This window comes from Cynocephalus volans, chromosome 3 (assembly GCF_027409185.1).
Source record: "Cynocephalus volans isolate mCynVol1 chromosome 3, mCynVol1.pri, whole genome shotgun sequence".
Lineage (NCBI taxonomy): Eukaryota > Metazoa > Chordata > Mammalia > Dermoptera > Cynocephalidae > Cynocephalus > Cynocephalus volans.
The window spans coordinates 101,874,426-101,901,077 of record NC_084462.1 but is presented as its reverse complement, the minus strand read 5'-3'; the positions used below and the strand labels follow the sequence as shown (position 1 = coordinate 101,901,077).

The 26,652-nt window shown below is 34.4% G+C and overlaps 1 protein-coding gene and 1 pseudogene across 3 annotated transcripts in view; one reads left to right on the top strand and one right to left on the bottom strand.

The window, feature by feature from the left end:
* Nucleotides 1-26,652, bottom strand: part of AQR (aquarius intron-binding spliceosomal factor) — a 106,188-nt gene that overhangs the window by 7,526 nt on the left and 72,010 nt on the right. For all 3 annotated transcript variants that reach the window (XM_063088742.1, XM_063088743.1, XM_063088744.1), the window contains 10 exons: nucleotides 26,185-26,320; nucleotides 24,140-24,349; nucleotides 20,954-21,091; nucleotides 17,298-17,369; nucleotides 16,069-16,256; nucleotides 15,217-15,388; nucleotides 12,263-12,433; nucleotides 8,936-9,021; nucleotides 3,890-4,064; nucleotides 1,280-1,393 (listed from right to left, as the gene is read on the bottom strand). In XM_063088742.1, the coding sequence (XP_062944812.1) occupies nucleotides 1,280-1,393; nucleotides 3,890-4,064; nucleotides 8,936-9,021; nucleotides 12,263-12,433; nucleotides 15,217-15,388; nucleotides 16,069-16,256; nucleotides 17,298-17,369; nucleotides 20,954-21,091; nucleotides 24,140-24,349; nucleotides 26,185-26,320 (1,462 nt within the window). The remainder of the gene's footprint in view (nucleotides 1-1,279; nucleotides 1,394-3,889; nucleotides 4,065-8,935; nucleotides 9,022-12,262; nucleotides 12,434-15,216; nucleotides 15,389-16,068; nucleotides 16,257-17,297; nucleotides 17,370-20,953; nucleotides 21,092-24,139; nucleotides 24,350-26,184; nucleotides 26,321-26,652) is intronic.
* LOC134374117 (U2 spliceosomal RNA) lies at nucleotides 12,069-12,183 on the top strand (annotated as a pseudogene).

Genomic DNA, 26,652 nt, shown 5'->3' with positions numbered 1-26,652 from the left:
ATAAAAAACATGAATTATAAAAAAAAAAAATCCACACACTGAACTTCATCAAGATTTAAAATTTCGGGCCGAGCCCGTGGCACACTCGGTAGAGTGCTGCATTGGGAGCGCGGCGACGCTCCCACCGCAGGTTCGGATCCTATATAGGAGTGACCGGTGCACTCACTGGCTGAGTGCCGGTCATGAAAAAATGACAAAAAAAAAAAAAAAAAGATTTAAAATTTCTGTTCTTTGAAAGACACAAAAAATGAAAAAAAAGTCACAGACTAGAAGAAAATATTTGCAAAACACATACCTGATAAAGGACTTGTACTCAGAATAAATAAAAACTCTCAAAATTCAATAATAATAAAACACACAACCCAATAAAAAATGGGCAAGAGACCTGAGCAAATACATCCCCAAAGAAGTTATACAGATGGCAAATAACCACATGAAAAGACACTCAACATTGTCATTAGGGAAATGAAAATTAAAAAACCACATTGAGATCAGTATATACTTACTAGAACTGTTAAAATAAAAAAACCTACCATATCTAGTGTGGGTGAGGATATACAGCAAACTGGTGAGAGTATGCATTGGTACAACCACTTTGAAAAACACGTTGGCAGTTTCTTAAAAAGTTAAACACATACACATACTTAACATATTATCCAGCCATTCCACTCCTAGGTATTCACCCAAGAGAAAGAGCATGGAATGCTCATAGCAGCTTTACTTGTAACAGCCCAAACTGGAAACAACCCAAATGCCCATCAACAAGTAAATGGGTAAACTGTGGTACATCCATACAATGGACTGCTACTCAGCAATAAAAAAGGAAGAACTACCAATACATGCCACAACATGGATGAATCTCAAAATAATTATGATGACTAATACTAGCCAGAAAAAAAAGAGGACATACTGTATGATTCCATTTACATAAATGTCTAGGAAATGGAGGCTCATTTATAGTGACAGCAGATCCAAAGGGGATTGGTGAAGGACAAAAAGGAGGGATTACAAATGGGCATGAGGAAACTTTAGGGGATAATGGATATGTTCATTATCTTGATTGTGGTGATGGCTTCATAGGTATATACTGTCAGAACATATCAAATTGTAAAATTTAAATATGTAGACTTTATTGTATGTACAATTATATCTATATAAAGATTTTTTAAAATATGAGTGTTACATAAATGATAACAACTTTAACTTACTTGGTTCATTCTGCAAAAGAGAAGATTCTTTCTATAGTAGGAAAATAAGAGTCAATTTTGAAAAAACTCACCTGATGATAATGATGTGTAGTCTGTATCAGATGCATGTACATGTTGTATACAAAGTTTGCCATCTGGGGCATATTCTTTATTATCTGTACTTCGTGAGATGGTCTCTCTCCATTCTAAAAGAAAGCAAAAAGAAAAGTATCTAATGAAAAAACCTTAGAAGCTAACATTTCAATATCAGCCCATTTCTCGATCTTATGAATAAGCACTATTAGGGCTTGGAGGATGTAAGGATAGTAGAGGATGTAAGGATAGAAAGAGGACATAAGATGCAAGTGTGAGAGTCCAATAAACACTTCATGAAGAGTTGTGATTTCATTTAAATTTGGAAAAGTTAGAGACTAGGAGAGCTAAGAGTCACTAGCGTTTAATACAATTTCAGGATGGTAAGTGAAATATAGGTTTTAGTTTATTAACTAATGTAGAAGAATTAATAAAAGACGAGTAATCATTTGAATATAGAGAAAAATCAATACGGTCTAAAGTAGCAGTTTCCGATACGGAGTATGCCCCAAACACAGTTCAAAAATAATTCAGAGAGAAAATATTAGAACTTTTCTTCCTACATGTATCTTTCTAAAAAAATAAGTCAACATTTACTATTACTTAATATATAGACTGTTAGTCATGGGGGTAAATATTCAAATGTTATTTTTTAAACTTTGTGGTGTCTATCAGAATCATCTGGGGGAGTCTGCCAAATTGCAGATGCCTAACCTCTAGCCCCAGAGATTTAGATTCAGCAGGTCTGGGGTAGAATGGTGTAGTTTTTTGACAATGATCTGAAAAACAATGCTCTATCAGTATAGGTAAAGTTGTAAAGCCAATGAAGAAACTATAAAATTTGCACTTCTTCCTAAACCACCCTAGAATAAAGATTAACAACTTTCTTTTTATAGTCATTAACAAATGTTTATAAGGTATCACCCTTTCTTACTGTAGGAGCAATTCAGAAAACATAAAGGCAAAAATGCATACCAAGAAAAAGGATTCTACCTTAAAGTAACAAATTATTTAAAGCACACAAAGTTAGAAATATTAAGTATATTATACAGCATTTCTCAGAATTAAGAGGGATGGTACTAATGCACGTAAGCAGGTATTCTTTTGACTAATGGTCACTTCCTGCAATGTTCACAACTTCTATGTGCAGACTTTCATACTAGTATGACTAGGACATGCTGCCTTCAAAACATGGAAGGGTTTTGGGTTTTTGTTTGCTTAATTTCCAGTGGATTTACTGGGAGCTGGCTTTCCTGAGATGCAAGCTCTCCCCAACCCCCGACACTGGTCTCTTGTGCAGAAGATGGGGAAATGCTCTCAACCCTTAGCACCTCTGGGGCTTGAATCCATGAGTGTTGTCTAAAGCACTGGTTTCCAAGCCTTCTGCTCAGTGGTACTGCCTGATCTGCACTCAGGTTTCTCCAGGTATGCCCCCGCAGCCCTTGCATAGGAAACACCAGGGGAGCCTGTTTGACATGGAGACACCAAGGCTCTACTCCAGGCCTCTTGCTGGGAATCTGCCTGTTTAATAATCAGCCCATAAAAGATTCAGAAGCTCGAGCTATAGGATTGTGTCCAGACTCCAGAGCCTGACACTCAGAGCTTTACATGACCCCACCCCATCACATCTCTCCACCCTTTTCCTTCTATTCCTCCACAGCAGCATTTTGTAAAATTGAAAAAAAAAAATGCAGTTAAAAGGAAAGTACTTAATGCTATTATAAAATAAACACACAGAATTTAACCTTAGAATTTAATTTTTTAGAGGGGTGGAGGTTAGCAGTATACTATGAACATTCCAAACAATTTTATTTAAAATCCAGTGGACCTCCAGGACATTTCATTAAATAAAAAAAGCATAGCCCAAAACTATATAGGATGCTAACCTTCATGTAAGAAAGAAAATAATATAAGAAAATCAAACAGGTATCTGCTCTTTTGTACAAAACGACTGTAAGGATAAACAGAAACTGAAGAGACTGGTTACCTATGGAGGGCGGGTGGTAGGAGAATGGGAAAAAGCAGGGAGAATAAGAGGGAGTGGCACTTCTCTGAGTCTATTTTTTTAAGTGCATGTGCTTCTCTTCTCCCCCATTTCCCCAGAATATAAGCTTCTTAAGAACTGGACCACTTATTACTCTGTTATCAAGCAAATAGTTAAGTTCTCCTTATAAAGTTGAAGAGAGGCAGTATAGTATGACGACAAATAACATGGACTCTGGAGTGAGACTGCCTAGGTTTTCAAATCTTGGACCCTCCACCTACTAGATGATGGCCAAACTACTTAACTTCTCTCACCTTCACTTTCCCCATATGTAAAATGGAGTTAATAAGAAAATCTACTGAACAGTGCTGGTACTGAGATGAAGTAATATACATGAAGAGCTAACTACTTGATACATGGCAAGTACTCAATAAATGTTATCTGATATTACTATTATTTTTAAATAGAAAACATAATTCAGTTCCTTAGAGTAAGGAGAACTCTAATAAACAGCGATTGGATTACCTATATGATAATGTTCCTGCCTAATGTGGCCACCTATAAGAGAATCTCCATTTCTCACTCTGGAGAACGCTGCTCTATACAATGAAGAAAGAAGTCCTACCTTTCTAGCGGTTGGGAAAGGTTCTGTTGGAATTATATGCAAATGAAGTGGGCGGGCCGTGAGCTGGCTGAAAGCTGGAGTCAGTTCAAAGCAGTTTTGGAAGAGGGACACTCTGGCGAAGATATAAAGTCCAAGTCTGGCTCTAGACATGGCCACCACTAAGCGACGAACATCCCTTTAAGAAACAAAATAATTAACACACTTCAAGATTAATAACCTATTTATGCCGGTTTTTTTTCTTTTCTTTTTCTACATTTTCCATTAAGTAGTCCTGTTAAGCTGTGGCAATAAAAAGTTAAGCTTCTTAAAAACCTAATAGAGTAAGCACAAAGCTAATCAATGTTATGTGACTAGTAAACTAAAAAGTTAATGCTTTATTACTAACCTCTTGGTTTCTTTGTGGGGGGGGGGGATCACAAAATAACCAATAAACTGATTTAAAAAGTCTAAGCTATATTAGTATTATGGTACAGTTCAGTTGTCAGTCATCATTTTACTCTACCACCACCACTGAGTCAATTTGAACAAGCCCTTCTTCCATTTCTGTGCCTACCAAAGTCCCAGGCTCCATCAAGGTCAAATTTTACTTCTCAGATAAATCTTACCACATTGTTTTATACTTATTTACAATAATAATTATAAGTACATATGGAAATGCTATATGTTGACAAGATATAACATATAATACCATGTCTTTTTCATGTATTTATTCTAGTATCTAGGTTCAAAGCCTGGCCTACAATAGGCACTCAATGTTCATATAAACAGTAATAAAAAGGGTTAAATTGAAATACTCCAACTATATGAGGTACTTCAAAAAGTTCATGGAAAGATTCATATTATCTTTTAATTCTATATTTCCATGGACTTTCTGAAGTACCCTCGTACACGTACTTGGCTATCTTTCTTCAATCTATCTTAAAAAGAATGTGTTTTTTTAAAATAAGGTTTGAATCAAATTTATAAATGAGAGCTATATATTAAGTGTAATTTCACCTCACTGTTAGTTAGAATGTGTTTTAGCAAGAAAAGATATTTGGTTGTAAAAACAGAGGACTGTTTATTTTCTTGAGATGCTTTTAGATTGCTATTTAAATTTTTGAGTACTCTACAAAAGAAGATATGATAGAGTCTGGTACAATCACCTCTAAGCCCTGAAGGAAAGTGTTAAAAGCATATTACAGAGATCTAATGTTACAGAGATTCTAGAATAACCAGACAGAGAACCAGAAATTGGAATGTTTATCTAACAGCTTTTCTTTGCCTCTGTGTAATACAAGATATTTCGGGAACACCTCTCATTCAGTCCCATTTTCCATGGTGTTTGATGGTCTTGTTAAGAATCTAGTTTCCCTCTTGAGGAGGTACTGTGTGACACCAGTAGGTAATATCAGTTTTGTTCTTGTGTTATATGTATGTGTTGGGGTGGGGAATGAGTGAGGATAGCGACTCCTCCCCAAGACACACACAATTAAGAGATGTTCATTTAGGTAGAAGGGAAAACACACCCCATTACAGGAGCTTTGAGGAATCTCTACATTTGTGATACAATGGATTCATGAAGGAAATATTATCTTCTAGGTTACTGTAAGCCAAATTGTTTTTTGTTTTCTCCACATTTTCTTAGAACTCCAAGGAGTCATGCTTTAGGTAGGGAGTTCCAACACTGGTAATTGGATACACAGTGCTAAAAATACTTAGCATGAGCTCTCACACAAACATTGTAAAGGAAATTATGGTTAAACCTTAATGTTGCCAGGAAAAAAAAGGGATGGTGGTGCAAGGCGGTAACTTAAACTGTCATTTTCATGGTAATCACTGTATTATTATGTTCAGTTCTCCCTTTCATAGCCAGAAGGCTCTAGACAGAGCACAGATACAGTGCTGTTGCAGTGACCAATGCATCAGACACTCTGAGGAAATTTTTCTCACTAGCACAGTGAAGTGGCTTCTATTAAGTGTGATCTCCACTGTACACGAGGAGTGTTGAACTAAAATCTCCTGCAGATTCAAATGTAGGTATTTCCAAGGACATGTTTACTGTCTCTCCCACTAGACTCTAAACTCCCCAAGGGCAGGGATCATGAATATTAGACTTACTACTACATATCAAGGACCTAGCACACCACCAAATAGATGTATCTAAAAATATTTGCTAAATGAATAACCAAATACTATGAACACAATAAACTACTAGGCAAAAAAGCAAAGGGTTCTTTGAAGTCTCCAGAATACTGCTGGACAGAAAGAGCATCGTTAAAAAAACAAAGCCAACACTCTGATAGAACCCCCATGAGGAAACAACACAGGAAAAGTTGCAGCCTTACTACTTTGCTCTGAACAGGTCACAAATATTTCTATTGGTACCTAAGCTGTCCAAATCAGTTGGGGACAAGAACAATGAATGCTAGAAAAGAGACTAGGAATGTCCTACTCTGGCTTCTAAACAGCTCTACATTGTCCTAAAACAGGTCTCTGGAACTGAAGCTGATAGTCTGGTTCCTACCCAATCACCCAATTGGTCCACCCTGGCTGAAAAAAGGTTTGGGAAAAATATGGCAGGCCCAGTGACAACCACCGAGTCACTGCAGGAAGTGGCCTGGGCTCTCCTGAGCTGGGCTGGTGGGGTGCTGAGAGCCTCTGCCACGCTCCCCCAACACCCATAACCAGCCCAGCAACGACCACCAATCCACTGTAGGAAGAGCCCTGGGCTCTCTCGAGCCTGGTCAGTGGGAGGCCGAGGGTCTTGGCCACATTCCCCTGACACCTGCAACCAGCCCAGCAATGACCAAGACACTGCTGGAAGCCCCCTGGTCTCCCCTGCAGGAATGAGGGGGGTGACACAAGCCTCAACCCTGCCCCTCCTCCTTCCTCCTTCCCCCACCCTATTTTCTTCCCCCTTTCCTTCTCCCCCTCCCCCCCAACTGCTCTGCAAAATCATAGAATGTAAAAAAATAATATTAATAAATAAACTTAAAAAAAAAAAAAGAAATATGGCAGGCACTTGGAAAACAATCTAACAGTTCCTTAAAAAGCTAAATATAGTGTCACCATATGACCCAGCAGTTCCAATCCTAGGTCTATTCCCAAGAAAAATGAAAACAAATGTTTACATAAAAACTTGTATAAGAATGTTCATGGCAGCATTATTCATAGTAGTCACCAAGTGGAAACAATCCAATGTCTGTCAATTGATGAATGGGTAAATAAAATGTGAGATATATCTACCCAATGAAATATTATTCAGCAATAAAAATAAATGAAATACTGATTGACGCTACAACATTGATGAACCTTCAACACACTATGATAAGTGAAAGAAGCCAGTTGCAAAAAAGCACATATTGTATGATTCCATTTATATTAAGTGTCCAGAATAGGCAAATCTACAGAGGCGGAAAGCAGAATAGTGGCTGCCAAGGGCTTGGGAAGAGAGGAGGGTTTCTCACTGGGGTGATGAAAATGTTCTAAAACTGATTGTGGAGACAGCTGCATAACGCTGTGAATATATTAAAAACCACTGAACTGTACACTTAAAATGGGTAAATTGTATGGTATGTTAATTATATCAATAAAGCTGTTATTAAAAAATAAAATATGGCAGGAAGTAGGTTTCCTTGGTCTCTTGAAACACAAATATTTTCCTACTTATTATAAAAGTAGAAGGATATGAAAGATTAGCTTTCTACAAACCAAAACGTTTTATGGAGAGTTTGATACAATTCTAGCTAAGCTACCCAAGCTAAGCAACTTGGGTAACTGGAATCATAACTAACGACTAAGCTGACATATCCCCTCTACACTCTACCACTACCACCACCACCATCACCACCACCCACAAAGGTGGACTTTCAAAAATAAATTTTGGCAAACACAAAGAAGATTAATTTATTTGCATAAAGGCATTTTTGCTTAGAAAATTTTGGTACGCATGACAATACTGAAATCAGCTTTTTAAAAACACTTCATTAATGAGGATTTTATCATCAGAATCTTTTTTGCTTTCTTTTTAGGTTTCCAGAAAAATTAGGCAAAGAACAGCACAGAACTAAAGTAAATGGAATTTAAAAAAGGAGACAAGAGAGGAAGCAGTACTCATATATTCATAGTGTAGGTTTTTGAGAGATTTTAATTAAGTAAACCATAATGATGACCCATTCAGACAGCAGTTATAAATCTCAATGAGGAAAAGGAGATGCTGTTTTAGAAGTCTCCAAGTATATGTTTGACACTTAACTAAGCAAAAAAACCCTGTACTTCAGAATGTGATCATCTTGAAACAATTCCTTAAAACACTGTTTCTTTGTTTATGTTTATATAAAAGTTATCAGTCTAGTGGAATCTGATCACTGGTTTAAGCTCCAAATGTATCTAGACTTAATGACATTACGAGAGCTTGGAGAATTTTTTTATACTCACCAAATAAAATAATAAAATGAACTCTCCTTATAGTTTTGCTCGTAAATCATGAGATGAAGGTTTATATAAAACTAAAGGGCTGCTTTGTAATAAGAAATTATTCCCATAAATCTCTAGCACATAAATACACCACAATAAACGATAAAAACAGATTATTGTTTGTTTTGACAATTCTTAATCCTAGGAGAACAAATGGCTCCTTTATCCTCTAGCACTGAAGCCGAAAGATTGCATGTGTGGAAAAATCAGAAACCCTATGCAATAAAAATTTACACTGAAGAGACTTCTGACCACTTTACCTCCTTAAATTTCTGATATTAAGTTTCTAACAGATATAGATACATTTATTAAGTTTTACAATAAAATGCTATCTCTAAATGTTACTAGAATAAAAAAGTAATAATTACTAAAATTACATATAGGAGTAAAAAAATTCACTAGCAATGGGAATGGTTAACTATACAATTTGATAATGTTTCATTCTAACACAAAGTGCCAAAAAAAAAGTTGCCATAACAATTAATTATAATTTAAACTTAAAAAAATTAGAAGTACTTAGCCACAGAAGATCAAAATTGAGGTAGATAGTAAAATTCAATAATATTATTTAAGTTTTTTCCTACGTACCTCAGATGGCCCACTGCTCTGGTTCGTACCAGAGAAAGAAGAATGTAATCATTCTGTTGACCTTGAAATCTATCAACAGTTGTCACCTAGACAGATAAAATGGAAAATATGACATATTTTAAAAAGCAGAATAAAAAGACTCTAGAGATTATTTAACTAATGTGTTAAAAACAAACATCTTACCCTTAAAATAATCTCAAAAGAAACATAATCATATGTAAGGAAATACAAGACCAAGTTAATGAACATTTAAATAAACCACAGTAACCAGATGAGGCTATGTCCTTATATTACTCACACTTATACTACTTGTCTTTACCTTTGCTGGTCAGCCAAATGACTATTTTAGTCTTCCCCGACAAGACTGCCAAATTCTATGAAAACAAGGACTATGTCCAGCATATTAACTGGTATCCTGGTCTGATGCCAAGCAATATAACTTGGTATGCTCATTTATTATTTATCACATCCCTAGTACTTGTCTACAGTGTTCCTCTGTCAAAGAAAAAAACAAATAATCTTCATAGTATTTTTTGTTCACTTTCAAAATCTATGTACAAATAGGGAAGTTCTGGGAGGTTTCAGTCACTCAGGTATTTACCTCTTTTTCATCAATTCAGCACAAAGTTTAAATGCTTTTTACACTTTTTAAACCATAGTTTATGGTCCCTCTACCTTTAGGAAGTTTTACAAAATACTTCTTTTAAGTCAACTTCAGGGAGATAAAGTACATACAATAAAATGCACTCATTTTTAGTGTACAATTTGATGAATTTTGACAATATATACTCCCATGTAACCACTACCACAATAAAAATTTCTACCTCCTTAGGTAGGCCCCATTGTTAAATTTATAGCCCCAGCCTAAGGCAATCACTGATCTAATTTGTCACTGTATATTACTTTTTGCCAGTTCTAGAATTCCATAAAAAATAGAATCAATAAAGTAGGTACTCTTTGTGTCTGGTTTCTTTCACTCAGGATAATGATTCTGAGATTTATCCATGTGTTATGTACTCTAGAAGTTCATAACCTTTTTACTGTCGAGTCGGCTTCACTGAACGAATATACCACAATTTGTTTATCTATTCCCTGTTCATGGACATTTGGTTGTTTCTGGCTACTTTGAGTAAAATTGCACTGAATATTCATGTACAGATATTTTTGTGGACATATGTTTTCATTGCTCTTGGATGAATGTCTAGGAGTGAAATTGCTGAGCTGCATAATAAGCGTATGTTTATCTTTGTAAGAAACTATTTTCCAAAGTTGCTATACCACTTCACCAGCAATGTTCTGGTTCCAGAGTTCCAGTTGCTCTGCATCCTTGCCAACATTTGGTATCCTGTCCATCTATAATTTTACTCATTCTACTGGGTGCGTAGTATTATCTCATTGCAGTTTTAAATTTCCCTTACAACTAATTATGGTAAGCATTTTTTGTGTATTACTGGCCATTTGTAAGTCTTGTTGTGAAGTGTCTATTCAACTTATTTGCCCATTTTGCATTGGGTTGTCTTATTTAATAACTTTCAAAGGAGTTCCTATTTTCTAGATATAAGTCCTTTGCTGTTATGTGTGCATGTCATATCTGAAAATTCTGTGCCATCCTGACCATGTGGAGAGCTTGTCTGGGATCACACTCTGAGAACGGCAGGGCAGAAAATGAAATGAACCTTCGCCCTTGATAACATCACTGAGCCAACCTGCAATCCAACCTTGGAACCATCCTAATTCCATCCTCTTGTTATGAGAGATAGTAACTTCCCTTATTATTTGAGTTAAATTTTTGTTACCTATAAGTAAAAGACTCAGATACTGAAGTTCTATTTCTAAACTTTCTGTGTTTCAAAGTTATTAGTTTTTCATTTTCACTCTCTATAGTCCTTCTGGAGTATTCTGTAGTGTCTATTCCTCCCTGTATTCCTTTCAATTTTCTTTTCACTCCTATGATTTTATTTTCTTCCAGCTCACATTTCATCTCTTCCTAAGTTCTTGCATTTCTCTGCTCTGGAGGCTTTCCTCAAAGAAATGGTTACTTCAAGTATTTTCAAATTTATCGCAAAACATGTATATGAAATTTTCATCTGTTCCAGGCCAACATGCTTTGTGAAGCATGTATCTCTATGTTTTGATGCTCTTTTCCTTGTTTTTTCCTATATAAATTGAGCTTGTACTAGTTTCCTTTTTACTATTCATCACTGAATAAGTGAGTTTCTTAGATTAGCTATATGCAAGAGGTTAGGTTGGGGTGAGCACCCTGTTTTCTGAAGGTTGGAAGATTTTCAAAACAGAAGGCCCTCTTTTCCTCCTGTTGAGATAGTCTACTTTTTGCAAATACAGCTCACCTGCAGGCTTCTTTGAACCAATCTGGGGCCAGGAAGCCTTCTGCTCACCCAAATTCCTGCATCCATTGCTGCATAATAGGGATATGGCTCTTATACTGCAGGGTAAGCCTCTTTTCTTCAGAAAGCGTGTTTTTGCTGGTACTTTCAAGACTGGTCCCCTAAATTCTCTCGTTTTCTTCCTGATCTTAGTCACCTGATCTGTGTCATCTCACTCAAAATGGAGTTTGACCCCCTCCTCCTCCCACTTTCCTCTGATTTTTGTATGATTTCTAAGAAAAAATGAAAGAGCTTTTACATAGCCATATTTACAACCAAAGTCCTAATTTTATCATTAGTAATATTATACTTATATTTTATTTTCTAATTTATTAAGCCCTTTATTAATAGAATCAAGCATCCTCATTTTTATTTAATATTTCTTTCTCATGACATTAAAAATAAAAAAAAAAATTTTTTTAAATCCTAAGGTCTGAATACACTTTATGATCTCCTTTTATCCCCAAGACAACCCCCCCAAACACACAATAAAAAGCAGTTCAAATTATATCTTTCCAAAAAAAAAAAAAAAAAAAAAAGCCATAGTTCACATTTCTACTATAACAGTACATAAATTAAAATGTAATTTCATTATCCATTATTTTATCAACAAAAAGTTTTAGAAAGATTTATTTCTGACAAATATCAACAAAAATCTTCAATGTGATAGTTGTGACAGAAGTTCACAGCAAACCAGCAAAACTATCAGATAGGATTGTCAGAGAATTATTTAAATTTTATGTTGTTTTATCGCTTCTCGGCCTTTGGCTAAGATCAAGTGTAGTATCTGTTCTTATCAGTTTAAATTTTATGTTGTTTAATTTTCTCACCTATCTTAAAAGGAGACACAAAGTGGAACACTATAAATAACTCATAATAAATACAAACCTTTCCATTTTGACCAAATGATGAATAAGAGAACATATTACATTCATAAAATTACCTTATTTGGTCTTCCAATCAATGGATTGTTCCCACATCGTCTATTGATGATGTCACGAATAAGATGCTTTTGCCCATTATATGTTGTTAAAATACTGATCTTGTCAGCAGGATAACCAAGTAAACACATGTACATAAAAAGTGCTACCACATATTCTGCCTCTCCAAGATTCTGTAATGCAAACATAATCAGATTGTGCATTTATTTCCTTTTGTTTCAATTTTCTAGAGAAAATGACTTCTCTAGTACAATTTGTTCACTTAGCATACCACAAGAAGTGAAGAGTTAATAACTTGGACAGATGAATACCTTTCATAAACTGAGGGATAACCTAATCCAGGTTAACACTAATAAACAAAAATCTTGACATCTGCAATACATTTGCAACAAATGGAACGATCATAAAATAAATGCCAACTTAAGGGCTTAATATTCTTGAATCCACAACAATCACCATATAGATCAATAACATTCTGTATTGTGTACTGCAGAGAATATGAAAAAGAATATCAACATAAAGGAACTATCTAAGAAGCAGTACAAAATCCAGTCTAACAGCATATATATCTAGCAGTATTGGCATTGGCTCTCAATTTTTCCACAGTGCTCTTCCTTTTTCCTTGTGCTTCTTAATGTTTTTTCTGTGTTTGCTTTTGTTATTTTACTGATGGTTACCACCTCTACTAGACCAGTTTAGGTGGAAAGAGGATGTGGTCTCAAGACAGTCAGTCTAGCTTACTGTTCAGTTAGAGACTCTAGTTAAAGATTGGTGGGAAGGAGCTTAAAACTAAGGGCTTAACTGAACTTTAAAGTGAGAAATCATACACAAAGGCAATAGGAAAATTTACTCAACCTTCAGAAATATCATTTATATTCTGGTTCCTGGTGACACTCACACAGCCTGAGTTACCTCTTTCATCTAAATTTTCCAGTTCTTTGGAAGACAGGAGGAAAAAGAAGCCACATGACTGTGTAAATCTTTTTATTTTCTATATCAGTAGCAAACTACATATATCTAAGCATCAGCTCTAATATAGATAAAGAACAAGTTGGGAATTGTGGAAATGACAATAATACAAGCTAGGGCTGAAATTCAGTTTTCAAGACTTGTATTTTTGTCAAAATTGATACAAAAAGTCCTCAAAAAATAGAACCCACTTCTTTACTCATGTGAAAAATGAACATTGCCCAATTTGGTACTTTGCCCAAAGGTCAGACATGAAGTATTAACAACATAAATTATATTTCAACAAACATTTTAGAAATCACTCCAAATAAGTCAAGTCCACTTCAAATTCACAACTTTTATTCATTTATTCATCTATCCTCTCCCTCTCAGAGACTAATTCTTCAAATGTCATTTAAATGCTGAGTACTCTTATTTTGGGGGATAATGTTTTCAACTCCTCAGAAATATATTTAATAGTGGCAATCATCTGAAAATATATTTATTTCTTGAAATACTGAAAATTCATCCAGACGTAGGCTTAATAAGAAAACAGATAACCAATGTGGATAATAATGCTTCAGATCAATACTACTGTATGACTCAAGTAACTAAACTATCTCAAAAGAAATTCCAAAAACTACAATGTAATGACAACATCAGTAGAATACTAGTAGAATACTCAATCACCTTCTAAGGTGGCTATTAGGAAACATACCCCTAATTTGAATTAGGTTCTAATATTTTTAAAGTTATCACTTAAAGGTTACATCTGTTCTCAGGCTATAAGTATACAGAGTAACTTGGTTTAATATAACCAAATATTTGGAGGGAAAATAAGATCTTCATAAGTTATATCTACACATACACATCCACTTAAGCTGGTGATATTTGATCCTTTTTCATGTATAACTCAAGGTCTCCAATTTATATAAATAATAGTATATATTAAATATTTTGCTGTAAAGAGAAGAAAAGAAAAATTTTAGATAATCCCAAATACCACCACCCAAAGACTGTCATCCTTTGGTGTATACGCCATCTTTTTCTTATAGATTATCTGTACATTTCTATATGTATGTTTTGCTGTTCTTTTTAAAAAATAAGACACTGTAGATATACTTTGCAACTTGTTTTTTTTCATCTAATACAGCATAAACATTTTTCCTATCAGGAAACAAATTTATAGTGCTTACATTCTTAGTGGCTATTCAGCATTTATTTTGTATGGAACAACTAGTAATAGGGATTAATAAGTAACTAATCCCTACTGTAGACAGATATTTTAGATTGTTTCTCATATCCAAAATAATTTGCAGTGATGAGGATTCTAGCATATATGTCTTTGCAAACTCATCCAATTATTTTAGGATAAATTAGTAGAAGTGAGAACACTGCTTTTAATACATACTGATAATCTGCTCACCAAATTATTTTCCTACTAGCATTGCATGAGTAAAGAATTTCCCCAAACCTCCCCCAACACTGACTATTGTCAAAGAAATGAAAATATGATCCAGTACTCTATCCTTGTTATAAATCTGTATCTTTTTTTGTGAATTGCATATTCGTATCCTTAATGCATTTTTCTGTGAGAATTTTTTAAAAAGTGATTTATTAGAGTTCTATATATAGTTAGAACTCAATCCACTCTTTGTCAGTTGTTAAAAATGAATTTTCTCTCAAATCGGTCAGCATTTTTCCTTATGATTTCTGATTTGGTAACAAGCTTAGAAAGAACTTTCTTACCCCAATACTATATATTCATCAATATTTTCTTCTAGTATTTTCTAGTATGCTTAGTTTCTTTTCTTTAGTGTATGTATCTTTAATCCACCTGAAATTAGTTTTTTTGTGTGTTGTGTGTAAGGTGGGGCTCTGACTTCCTTTCTTCAATGACGAAAGTCAAATGAGTCATACAAGTCAAATGGTTCAGTGTCACTGATTTAGGTAGTACTTCAGCCAGGCAAATGCAAAATAAACTTAAAAGCTTCATATTTTTTCTTACCTGATAAAAGTAAGGATTAGGTTCAGACTCTCCCACTCCCTGAAAATCTTCAACATTAATGAGCTGGAAGTCATACAGTAAGCCAGCATTTGCTGTACTAAACTCTGGCAAGAGCTGCACATGGGGTAAGTTTCCTAGATTCTTGTATCGCCAGTTGTAGAGGTTACACAAACTTTCCGAAGAGAAACCCCCCCAAAACAGAAAAGATTAGCAACGTAAAGTCTTTTAATATACATAAGGAGGTTTCTAACAAACAGTGCTTCCTTTTCATTTTCACGTTACCCATTTTTGCTCACTTTTTTTTTTTATAGCAGTAATGCTTTTTCAAACTTAGCCTCCCTACTTCAAGTAATCAAGAGTCAGAAGACTGAAGGTAGTATAAAAATGACAGCTCTATTTGTGCTCTTTGAGGTAAATGCCATTACTTACTACTGAAATTAAAAAATCAGGGAAGACTGTAAATTGAGGACAATTTGGGAGTAACTAGGAGACGGGGCCTGTACCCTTTATGCAGTAAGAATTAGTATATTCTCCTCTTGTTCACTTTTTGCTTTAGACTTCAAAATTATATAACTGTGTATCTTTTGGGGACATGAATAAAGGGGAAAGGATAGTGAAAAAAAGTCTTTAGATTATAAATTTAAAATTAATCTCAATGAACAAAATGAAGGAAATAATGTTTTTGGCCAATTCACACCTCATGCAAAAGGCAAAACAAAGGTGCTTTTAGATTTGCAGATGGCAAGCTCCTGGACAGCAGGGAATGCCAAAAATCTATATAAAAGATGTTACAAATACTTGGATCATGGAACTGATCCTTAGGTAGGAGTGTTTTATTTTTGCCTCCTTTACCTTGCTCTGGCTCTTCCCTGAGCATCGAGGTCCACAGTAGGAACACCAACCCGGACAAAGCGAGTGAAGAGAGACTGTTCCATGTTTGAATACTTCTGAAAGGCCATGTTTTTAATGACTGGAGGTAACTGGTGGTGATCACCAATCATAATCCATCGTTTTAGTCGGCTAAACCCATCCTGAGGATTCTAGAAATGAAAAGTGAAGAAATGGCAAAACACTCTGATGTATTATCCTGTTAGCCTCCAATTTATTGCACGTGACTCACTCTTCTTCAAATGGCTTCATTAGCTTATAAGTTCTCGATCTTCACCAGCTCCACACAGAGAAGTCTGGCAAATTTATAGAACGACTTATGTACCAACTACAGGTACCACTGCTCTTGGCTGACAGTGGGCGAGGGATTGAGAAGGCAAGCATGGAATTTAAGAGGTCTGGAAGACTTAGGTCAGAATTAGGCAAAGAGTGTAAAGAAAGAAACAGATGCTCAAGACAAGAAATGGAAAAATGCAAAGTAAACACTTTTCACAATTATGCCGAGGATCAGTTCTGAACCCCCAAAGTAGTAAAAACTGTACCTTCTTTAACTTTCTATGTTACTACTTCAACTTCCTACTCTGTATGCCTCTTGTTCCTTGAAACATATCCTGATAAAAGCACATTCCAAGTTCAGAATAGCTTGGCTTATAAAAACAAGTTTTAAAACTCAATTTTTCTGTAAATTAGAGCAATCTCTATTCTTAAATTAGGAATCCCACATTTTTTTTAATCCTTAATAGTAAAAAATATTGTACAGTAATAAACATTCTAAAATATCACCATTTAGCTAAAAAACTTAGGCATGAAATAAAGAAAAGCAATGTACTCAGTGAATATCAAAAACAATTCTAGAAACAACTCTAACAAAAGAAATAAAAAAAAGCTCATCTTCCTTTCAAACTGTATAACAATGTAATTTTCTTAATTAAAACTACTGTCTTTTCAAAACTATTTTATAGAAATAAACTATAAATTCTTAAATAGTACTTTCAGAAGCAATACGAAATACGAAAAAACCAGTGAATGGATTAAAGGAAGTTTACAGGCTTAAAATAGAATACCAAATGTAAGAGAAGTCAAGGAGAATATAAACTGTGGCAATTAGCACCCCCAAACTGTGTAGCATTCTGATGCTGTCCTCCAGAATTCTTAAAACTCTATTTTCTTTGTCTCAGATCTTAATTACTTACTTGTAGAAGAAGAGGTATAAACGTTTCTATCTCCAGAATCTGAGCAGCCTCTTCCATTAAAATGTTGTCATACTGAGAAAGAGGAAAACTTGTCAAAAAAAATGTTTAAAAGCCAAATAACTACCACCATTACCATAACAACCATCCAAAAAACCCTAAATAATTTCAGATAAAAATAGCAACATACACGTTATTCAAACAGGAAGTTTCATGGTCTTATTTATAATCATGTCCCTGAATCTCTAATTCAAGTATTTAACTTCAGGAAAGCCCCCTAAATATACAACTCTACATTGAGGAGATTGCCTATACCATTTCTTTGATTGCAATCTCAATTTAGTTCTTTTCAATTTAGCTCTTTAAATTCTACACAAACAAGAATCAATTTATAATTATATATGAGGTCACTCCCATTAGTACTCTTACTTAGGTAGCATTTGGGGGTAATTTTTTCCTTACAAAACCTACCAATCCACAACAATCTACTTCTGTCTCATCCTAGGCATTCGATCCACCACCAAAACATGTCAATTTTACGTTCAAAACTCCCTTTTGAAACTGTTCACTTTTCTCAATTTCTACCAACAACAGTACTCTGTCCAAACTACCAGTATGACTACTGTCAGCAATCTCCTTACTAGTCACTCCCTTTCCTGTCTTGCCTCCCCTGAGCCATTAATACAACAGTCATAGGATCATGTCACCTCCTGGTTTCAAACCCTTCATTGGTATCCCATTATCTTTGGAAAAACAACAACAACAAAAATCCCTTAATATAGCCTAAAAGGGATGTATTAACTAGAGCCTATATTTGATCTGGCCCCTGACCTCCTTTCCTACTTTATCTGTCACCTTTGTCCTTATTCACTGAGCTTCAACCACAGTGACCTATTTCAGTTTCTCAGAAATGACAAAACTTTCCTGCCTCAGGCCCTTTGCACATACTATTTCTTCACTTTTAGTCTGCTTGGCTCTTTCTCATTCTTAAAAGTATCAGCTTAAATCCCACTTCATTCAGGCCTTCTCTGACTTCCCAGTCTAAAATTGATCTCACAGTACTCTGTTCCTTTACCACACAGAACATCCCAATTTGTAACTCTGTATATTTACTTGTTTAATATCTGTATCCTGTTTCTACCCCAGTTTGCAGTAATTTTAGGTAATGTGCATTTGTAAAAGAATGAAAAATCAAATTTTTCTCAAACATAAGAAAATTTCATTCTTTCTTTGATGATCTCTGCTCTTCTATTTATTTGCCCAATTCTCTCCTAGATCTATTCTCAACACGTTTTATCTTTCCTTTCTACCTCTGTTTACTACTTAGTATGGCATCCAAGTCCTTGCTTCATTGGTGTAATACCTTCTTTGTGAATCTCACTAAGTACAAATTAGAATTCCTTTGTTTTCTGTTTTTAAAGTTTTCTCCCCTTATTTTGTTTTCTAGGGAGGTGGAAGGTAGGGGGAGCATATTTACTCTAAATTCTTGATTATATATCCTATAATTTCCATGCTATTAATTTTTACCAAAATATGCATGTATCTATATTTGTCCGTGATTGGTAGCTGACCTGGATTCCACTGGACATTATGAATGTTATGGAAGTTATGATTCAATCCTGTACTCTTTGTTTAGCATGGATGGGTTTCTTCTCTAGCTCTATATGATGCCAAATTTCTTACAATGATTAGGTCACTCTGGTGGGAGTTGAGGAGAAGGAGTTCAAAGAGCCATATTTTCTAACATATCCATGTGGACTCTCTCAGGATAAAGACAGTATATGCAAAACAGTGAAAGCAGCTCCAAAGAAGACAGCTTAAAGAAACTGCTTTTTGAAAAACAACTGAAAATCTAATGCAATTTAACTCATAAAAATATATTTATAGGTTTTGCTTTTTAAAAAGGAGATTTTAATTCCAAAGCAAAATCATCAGCACTTTAGATAGTTGTTCCATGTATTTATTAGCTATACCATTCATTCCTTCAAACTTACTAATTCCTACTAAGATGCTAAATGCTGGGCTTGGCACTTGATGCTCTACGCTAGAGGTCTTTCAGAGCATTCCTAAATTCTATAGTCACTGTTACCACAGCTCTATGGTCCTTGAGTGGAACACAACTGCTAGGATAAGGTCAGGGTGGTGTAAGAAAAAGAGCACAACAAACTTTGGATTCATGTTTTAATCCTCTCTCTACAATTGACTAGCTGTGACTTTAGGGTAATCATCTCTCGAGTTAAGTTATAATACGGAGATGATATCTCAAAAATCTAGTTGTGAAGAATAGAAATAAATCGTTGTAAAAGGCCTATTATTTGTAGGACTTGGTACATAGCCGACATTCAACAAATAATGCCTATTACTATTATTCTTGTGATTATTATTCTGAAATATTTCCTTCTACAATTTGTACAACTCAAAATGGGTTTAAGATGATCAACATCATATTTTCAATACCTGAAAACACATATGCAAATTAGAACTAATGTTTAACTTTGTGTTAGGAAAAAAAATGGGCTTTAATAAAACAGAAATTCAAAAAAAAGGTAGACACATGAAAGCATAAAATGCTAATTATAACTGAATCACTTCCCTTTGCTATTAAACTGATGTAATTTAATATCAAATCCAAAGTCTATTTCATATGTCAGCCCCAAGAACAAAATATCTAAGTGAAAAATTCTCACTAATAATTTGCAAAAGGGTAAGTTCACACCACTAGGGTAAGTTCACACCAACTTTAATAAATTATCATGTTTGTCCTACCTTGTAGCTGAGGAACCTTTCATCTAAGATAACAACAATTCTATCACCTTGAATTTACTTAGCACCTATCTTTCAGTGAGCTCATAATATCTTAAAATTGCCAGTTACTTTCATCAACAAATGAATTACTGACTTTGAATTCAAACCAGCACACAAACCCTATTTTAAATAATAACAGATAAACCAGTTGCAGGGAAATTAAATGGTTTGTATTAAAATCAGTTTAGGTCAGTATCACTGGCAAAGTCACAAAGAGTCTGCAAATTCAAATTGACTGCTCAGTCGTTACATTCCACTTCAATTGAGTCACAAGCTAACAGGCTATCATGCCCTCCTCTGTCTTTATCATATAATGAAGTCATATTAATATCTCATTTTACAGTTTGAATAAAAATATTCCATGTGTTTAGATGGAAGGCTTTTCATTTACTGAATGAACAAGTGATTGGGATGGGATGTATGCTTAATATGTGAATAACGCAAGCACATAGATGTCTAATAGGAAAAACTATTGTGAAATATTATTTTTATAGCTTTCAGTTTTGCTTGGAGATTTTTTTTAACAAGTGGCATTTAGTAAAAAGAAAACCTTAACAAGCATAAGAATTTGGTTAGACAACCATATGGTTACAATGTTACTTAATGGATATAGTACTATATATAACTTGATTTAAAAAATTAGATTTAGAGTTTGCTAATCACAAAAACATGTAACGTTATCACCCATTTTTAACAGAGACATTTTTAAGTAATTATAAATGAGATCTTCGATAAGAAGTAAGCTAAACTCCAAGAAAAATGGTCCGGGTAATTAAAAAAAAAGGAAAGAAAAAAAAAAAAATCCAGCTGAATAGATGATGAATTAATTAAGAAACTAAAATAAAAGTCTTTACCTTGAAACCTAACTTGACCAAGTCATGACGTTTTAAGGCAGCATGAGTACAGGTCATAGCAATAATTTTGGCTTCTTTCACCAGAAGGTATTTAGATCTGTCCAGTCCACTTCGAAGCAGCTCAGATGCTCTGAATTCCTATGGGAGTAGGGAGTAGTGAAGGACAATTTTAGGAAAACAAACACACATTATGCATACAATAATACAATCCAGTCAATCAGACTTAATTCCTGAGAAATTAATATAAATATACCATAAGCAAAGCCTAATAAATCATAATTCTATTCAATATTTAGGTAGATTGAGTTCAAACAATATTGTTTACAATATAAACAAGAATACTGAATGAAATATCAATTACCATAGTACCTGTATTATTCAAGGTCCCTCTAGGAAAACAGAAACTATTTTAAGAATTAATATCAAAGGGGCTTTAAGCAAGGAAATAGTTACACAGGTGATAGAGGAGCTAAAAAGCCAATCGTGGAATGGTGAAGTAACCTGGAGATTAGCAATAGCAGGAAGTCACTACCACTCCTAGGCTAGGAAGGACGAAGGGAGGAAGTGGTGTTATCAAAGCCCAGGGTCACAAAACCAACTGGAAACACAATGAACCAGTACAGCAGAAACTGGAGTCATGGAAGAGATGAAACCCAAGGCAGAAGAGGAACTGGTGGAAAAATACCCTGACTTCTCTCTTTCTTCAACTCCTTCCACATCTCTCATTGGCTAAACTCAGCCAGAAGTCAGCTGACATAGGAGACTGGGAAATTAAACCTGCAAGGATCAGCCCGAACTTCAACCATGGCAGAGGATCCTCCATAGAGCAGAATAGGGGATCAACAAGAGATGGATGTGAGGGGCAAATTGGCCAAAGCAGAGTACCAATATCAAGTTTTATCACATCTGAACATTACCCATACTTACTTCAAACCTTTTTAATATTTTTGTTTTGTTTTTTAAATAATTAAAACATTGTAGATACAGATGAGGTACCTGTATATCCTTCTCCCTACCCCTTCCCAAGGCAGCTACTGTTATGAATTGAGTATGTTTTTTATCTTTTTACTTTGTGCTTATATAATCATAAACATAATATAATTTTGTTTTGCAGGTTTAAGAATTTTATTTATTATTCTTATGCTTTATATTATTCTGTACCTATCATCCATCCACCTATCTATTTACGTGTCAATATTTACTGAAAAATACTATGTACCAGATATTGTTATAGGAAGTAGGGATGTAATCATATCTAAAAAATGCAAAGACAAAAGAGACAAAGTCCCTGCCCTTTCACCTGGAATAATCCTAAACCTCCTTACTGAGGAATCTGAGCCTGAATGTAATTCCTTTACAAGACTACTGTAGTTTTCCACTGATGTTTGCTATGGGACGTTCAAAAACTAGGAGACATCCTATGAGGCCCCTGGATTCCAGACATACTCTTCTGTGTCCCCTTTATATAGTTATGATTCTTATTTCACTTTAATAATCAGGATCAATCATCAACATGGCAACCTCACTTCTTGCCTACTGATCAAGAAGCATGAATGGCCATGTGGCAGTCTCAAATTCCAATTCAAAGACCTGTTACTGAATTTCCCGGTGGAAGCATTCCTTTTTAAAATGCTAAGACCTTCACACTGGAAAAGCCAGAATAACAGGAATCCAATTCATTCTTAACTTTAATTTATTTCTTAAACTAAAACTATAAGTGTTTTCAAAAATCTTATTTAAAAGTAACAATCTGATTTGTAAGATTATAATATTCCACATTTACTTCACTTAAAAAAAAAAACTATTGTAAATAGAGCTGTGATAAACATGGGAGTAGAGGTATCCCTTCGCTGGGATGATTTCTATTCCTTTGGGTATATACCTAGTAGTGGGATTGCTGGATCAAATGGTAGTTCTATCTGTAGTTGTTTGAGAAACCTCCATACTGTTTTCCATAGTGGCTGCACTAGTTTACAGTCCCAACAGTGTATAAGGGTTCCCCTTTCTCTGCATTCTTGTCAGCATTCGTTATTCTTTTCTTAATAACAGCCAGTCTGACTAAAGTGAGATGTTATCTCAATGTGGTTTTGATTTGCTTTTCCCTGATGATTAGTGATGTTGAGCATTTTTTCATGTACATTTTGGCCATCCATATGTCTTCTTTTGAGAAATGTCTATTTAGCTCCTCGCTGATTTTTTAATTGGATTATTTGTTTTGTTTTACTGCTAAGTTGTTTGAATTCCTTGTATATTCTGGATATTAATCCCTTGTTGAATGTATAGTTTGCAAATATTTTCTCCAATTCTGTAGGTTGTTTTTTCACTGCTGATTGTTTTCTTTGCTGTGCAGCTTTTTAGTTTGATATAATCCCATTTGCTTATTTTTGCTTTTGTTGTCTGTGCCTTTGAGGTCTTATAAAGTCTTTATCCAGTCCTATATCCTCAGGTATTTCACCTATGTTTTTGTCTAGGGTTTTACAGTTTCAGGTCTTATATTTAAGTATTTAATCCATTTTGAGTTGATTTTGGTACATGGCGAGAGGTACAGGTCTACTTTTATTCTTCTACATATGGATATCCAGTTCTCCCAGCACCATTTATTGTCCTTTCTCCAATGTATGTTCTTAGTGTCTAGCCAAGGCATGGAACCAACTTAAATGTCCACTGATGGATGACTGGATAAGGAAAATGTGGTAGATATACACAATGGAATAAAAAAGGAACGAAATTCTGCCATTCGCAGCAGCATGGATGAGCTTGGAGAAAATTATGTCAAGTGAAATAAGCCAGGCACAGAAAGAGAAATATCGCATGTTCTCACTCATAAGTGGGAGCTAAAAAACAAATAAATGAATGAAGAATAAAGAAAGGGAGAAAGAGAGAAAGATCACAATAATAAGTTGAATTTCAGAAGATTTCAGAACTGTGATTTCTAAAGGTGGGAAAGGCAGAGGGACAGGGGAGTTAGGGAGAAATTGGGTTAATGGACACAAAGAATGATTATGTTTTGTAATGATGAATATTCTAATTATCATGCTTTGATCATCACAGATTGTACACAGGTATTGATATTTAATTCTGTAGCCCACAAATATGTATAATCAATTATGTTTCAATTAAAAAAAAACAAACTAAGCTAAAGTAAAAATCTCTAAAGGAAAGTTCAAAACACTTGAGAATCCTTACCTCAAGCTGAGTAAAGATTTTCTTAATATGCCTAAAACATCCTTCGGCAATTTCCATGTCTCCTTCATAAGATCTGCCTTTAAAAATGGGTTGAGGGGCATTTGCAAAGTATTCATGGAAAGGGAAGAAAGTTGAGACTTCTGTAACATCCGGCAAGGTACTACCTTTATTTTTCACTTTGCTGATATACTCTTCCCAACGAGACATTACCTGTAGGAAAAAAGGGCTTGAGGTTAATTTTGCCAACTAATTTTTATGTTTTAAATGATAAAATAAATCTACTAAAAATAAGATCTACTAGGTAAAGGAAAAGAAATGCAAACTTTGATCCAACAGAACCATTCATCATCCAAGTCATGATAGATTATTCTTCTTTTATAAAAGTAACTATATGACTGGAGAAAAAAGACTATAATAAAAAAATGTAGAAACTGGAAAGAACCTCATGTTCATCTCATGTGACTCCAACTTACACATTGCAGACTCTCCATTTATACACAAAATAGTTTATTACCAATGCGTTGAAGAGAAAGGAAAACTCTCTGGACAAAGATCTTTATAAATTTTCCAATTTCTGTAGAACATTTATAAAGAACTTCAGGTTAAGCTGAGTGTATATTTGAAAGCTCACCTTTTTGTAATATAGTTCAATTACATCCTTATATAATATCAGCTATGCCTCTACCAGCCAGTTCCTACTGAGAACCTCAATTCTCCCAGGCCTTTTTCTGTTATAATTTTAGTGTTTCTCAAAGTATAGTCCTTAGGCAGAATATCTGAGGAGCTAAATAAAAATGTAGATTCTTGGATCCCACCCTCACCTTTACCCCTACTGAATGAGAGTCTCTAGGGACAGGGCTCAGGAATCTGACTTTGTGATAAAACTTTCCCAGTGTGATCCCTGTATGTAGAAAATTATTGCTCTGCACTATAAAGCCTCAAGTTCATTTATCCCAAATTTATTACATAAGCTTCCAGAATTTATAGATTATTTCTCCTACTTTTAAAAGTAGTTTTCAGTGACAGCCAAGTGATTTTTTGAGTCAAATAAGAATTTAAACATGATTTTTACTCCATTATTCAAAGTGCTAAACTTTGTAGAATACTAAGGCAGACTACTTTGTGAAATGATGCATGTCTTCTCAGCTTTACAAGAAACCATGAAATCTGCTCATTTTCAATGGACTCAACTGGTTTGTGTATCCACTTACAGTCAGCATAAGCACATTCTTTCACATACATTTAAAAAAGTCGATGTCAACATAATTTATATCTAAGATACATGCATAGCATTAGCACAAAGAGAACAAATACAGTTATACAAAATTCATTATTTGATTATGTCTTAATCTATTTAAAATTATTAGTAATCCAACAGACTATTAAAATTTATTTTTATTCACTTTATTTGGCATTCTATTTCTTATTGGTTTACATATCCCAAAAATTAACCCTAACAAAAGCAAAAGCACACCTTTAAACTGAAGTAATAAAAATTTTAACTTAAACTCCTACTCTTCAATTAGTTCTAAGACATAATTTAAATTTTGAAATTTGAAAGGAGAATATGATTTTCTTTATTAGTTAATTAAAGAACATAATAAAAGTTACAGTACTGTACTTTTGTACCACTGGGTAGCTAGAATATTTAATTATATTTCTACAATAAAAAAAAGAAAGAGAGACTGGAAATTCTGTCAATAGCAAGAAAGAAAAAACTTTTTAAAGTAGCAACCAACATTGGCCTTTTGCTGACTGAGTCATCAAGCAATGTTATTTAGCAAAAAAACCTGAACATAAAAAAAATAAAAACACTCAACATTTATACATACAGCTTTGGTAAAATCATATATTTAAATTTATTCAACAATAAGCTTTGAAGAAGGATCTCAGGATCCATCCCAGTTTTCAACTGGGGACTATATAAGAGTATTTCAAAAAGTGTGGAAAAATAGAATTAAAAGATAATATAAATCTTTCCATCAACTTTTTGGAATACCCTCATATTATGAGGAAGTATGTTTTAAAAACCCTTAAAAGCTTACCTGATATAAGAAGAAATAACCTGCAGTTTCACAGGTATATGAGGCATCTCCTGGAACCCCTAGGCTCTTTTGCAATCTTTTGACTTCTTCTAAAAGTTCTATTCTTCGAGCCAGCACATAATTAACTCTTCCATACCTAGAAATTTCAATTAGGCAAAAAGGCAAAACTGTGTAATGAAGAGATGTTAAACGAAATGATCAACAAAAGTCAAGAAAATCATAACAGAAACTAGAAATGGCCAAAGAGAAAGCAAAAGTAGAATACATAGTTTATATTTAACTACAGGTGGTAGTTTTTGGGTTATTTTACATCAAAGCTTCTTAAGGTATACCCTATATACCAGTGCTGCTCTGCAAATGTGTTACTGGTCTATAACAAGGGAAAATCAACTACATCTCTAAATATACCATTTAGTTCAAATATCTTTTTTTTTTTTTCATAATAAGAAAGCAGTACAGTGCATTCTG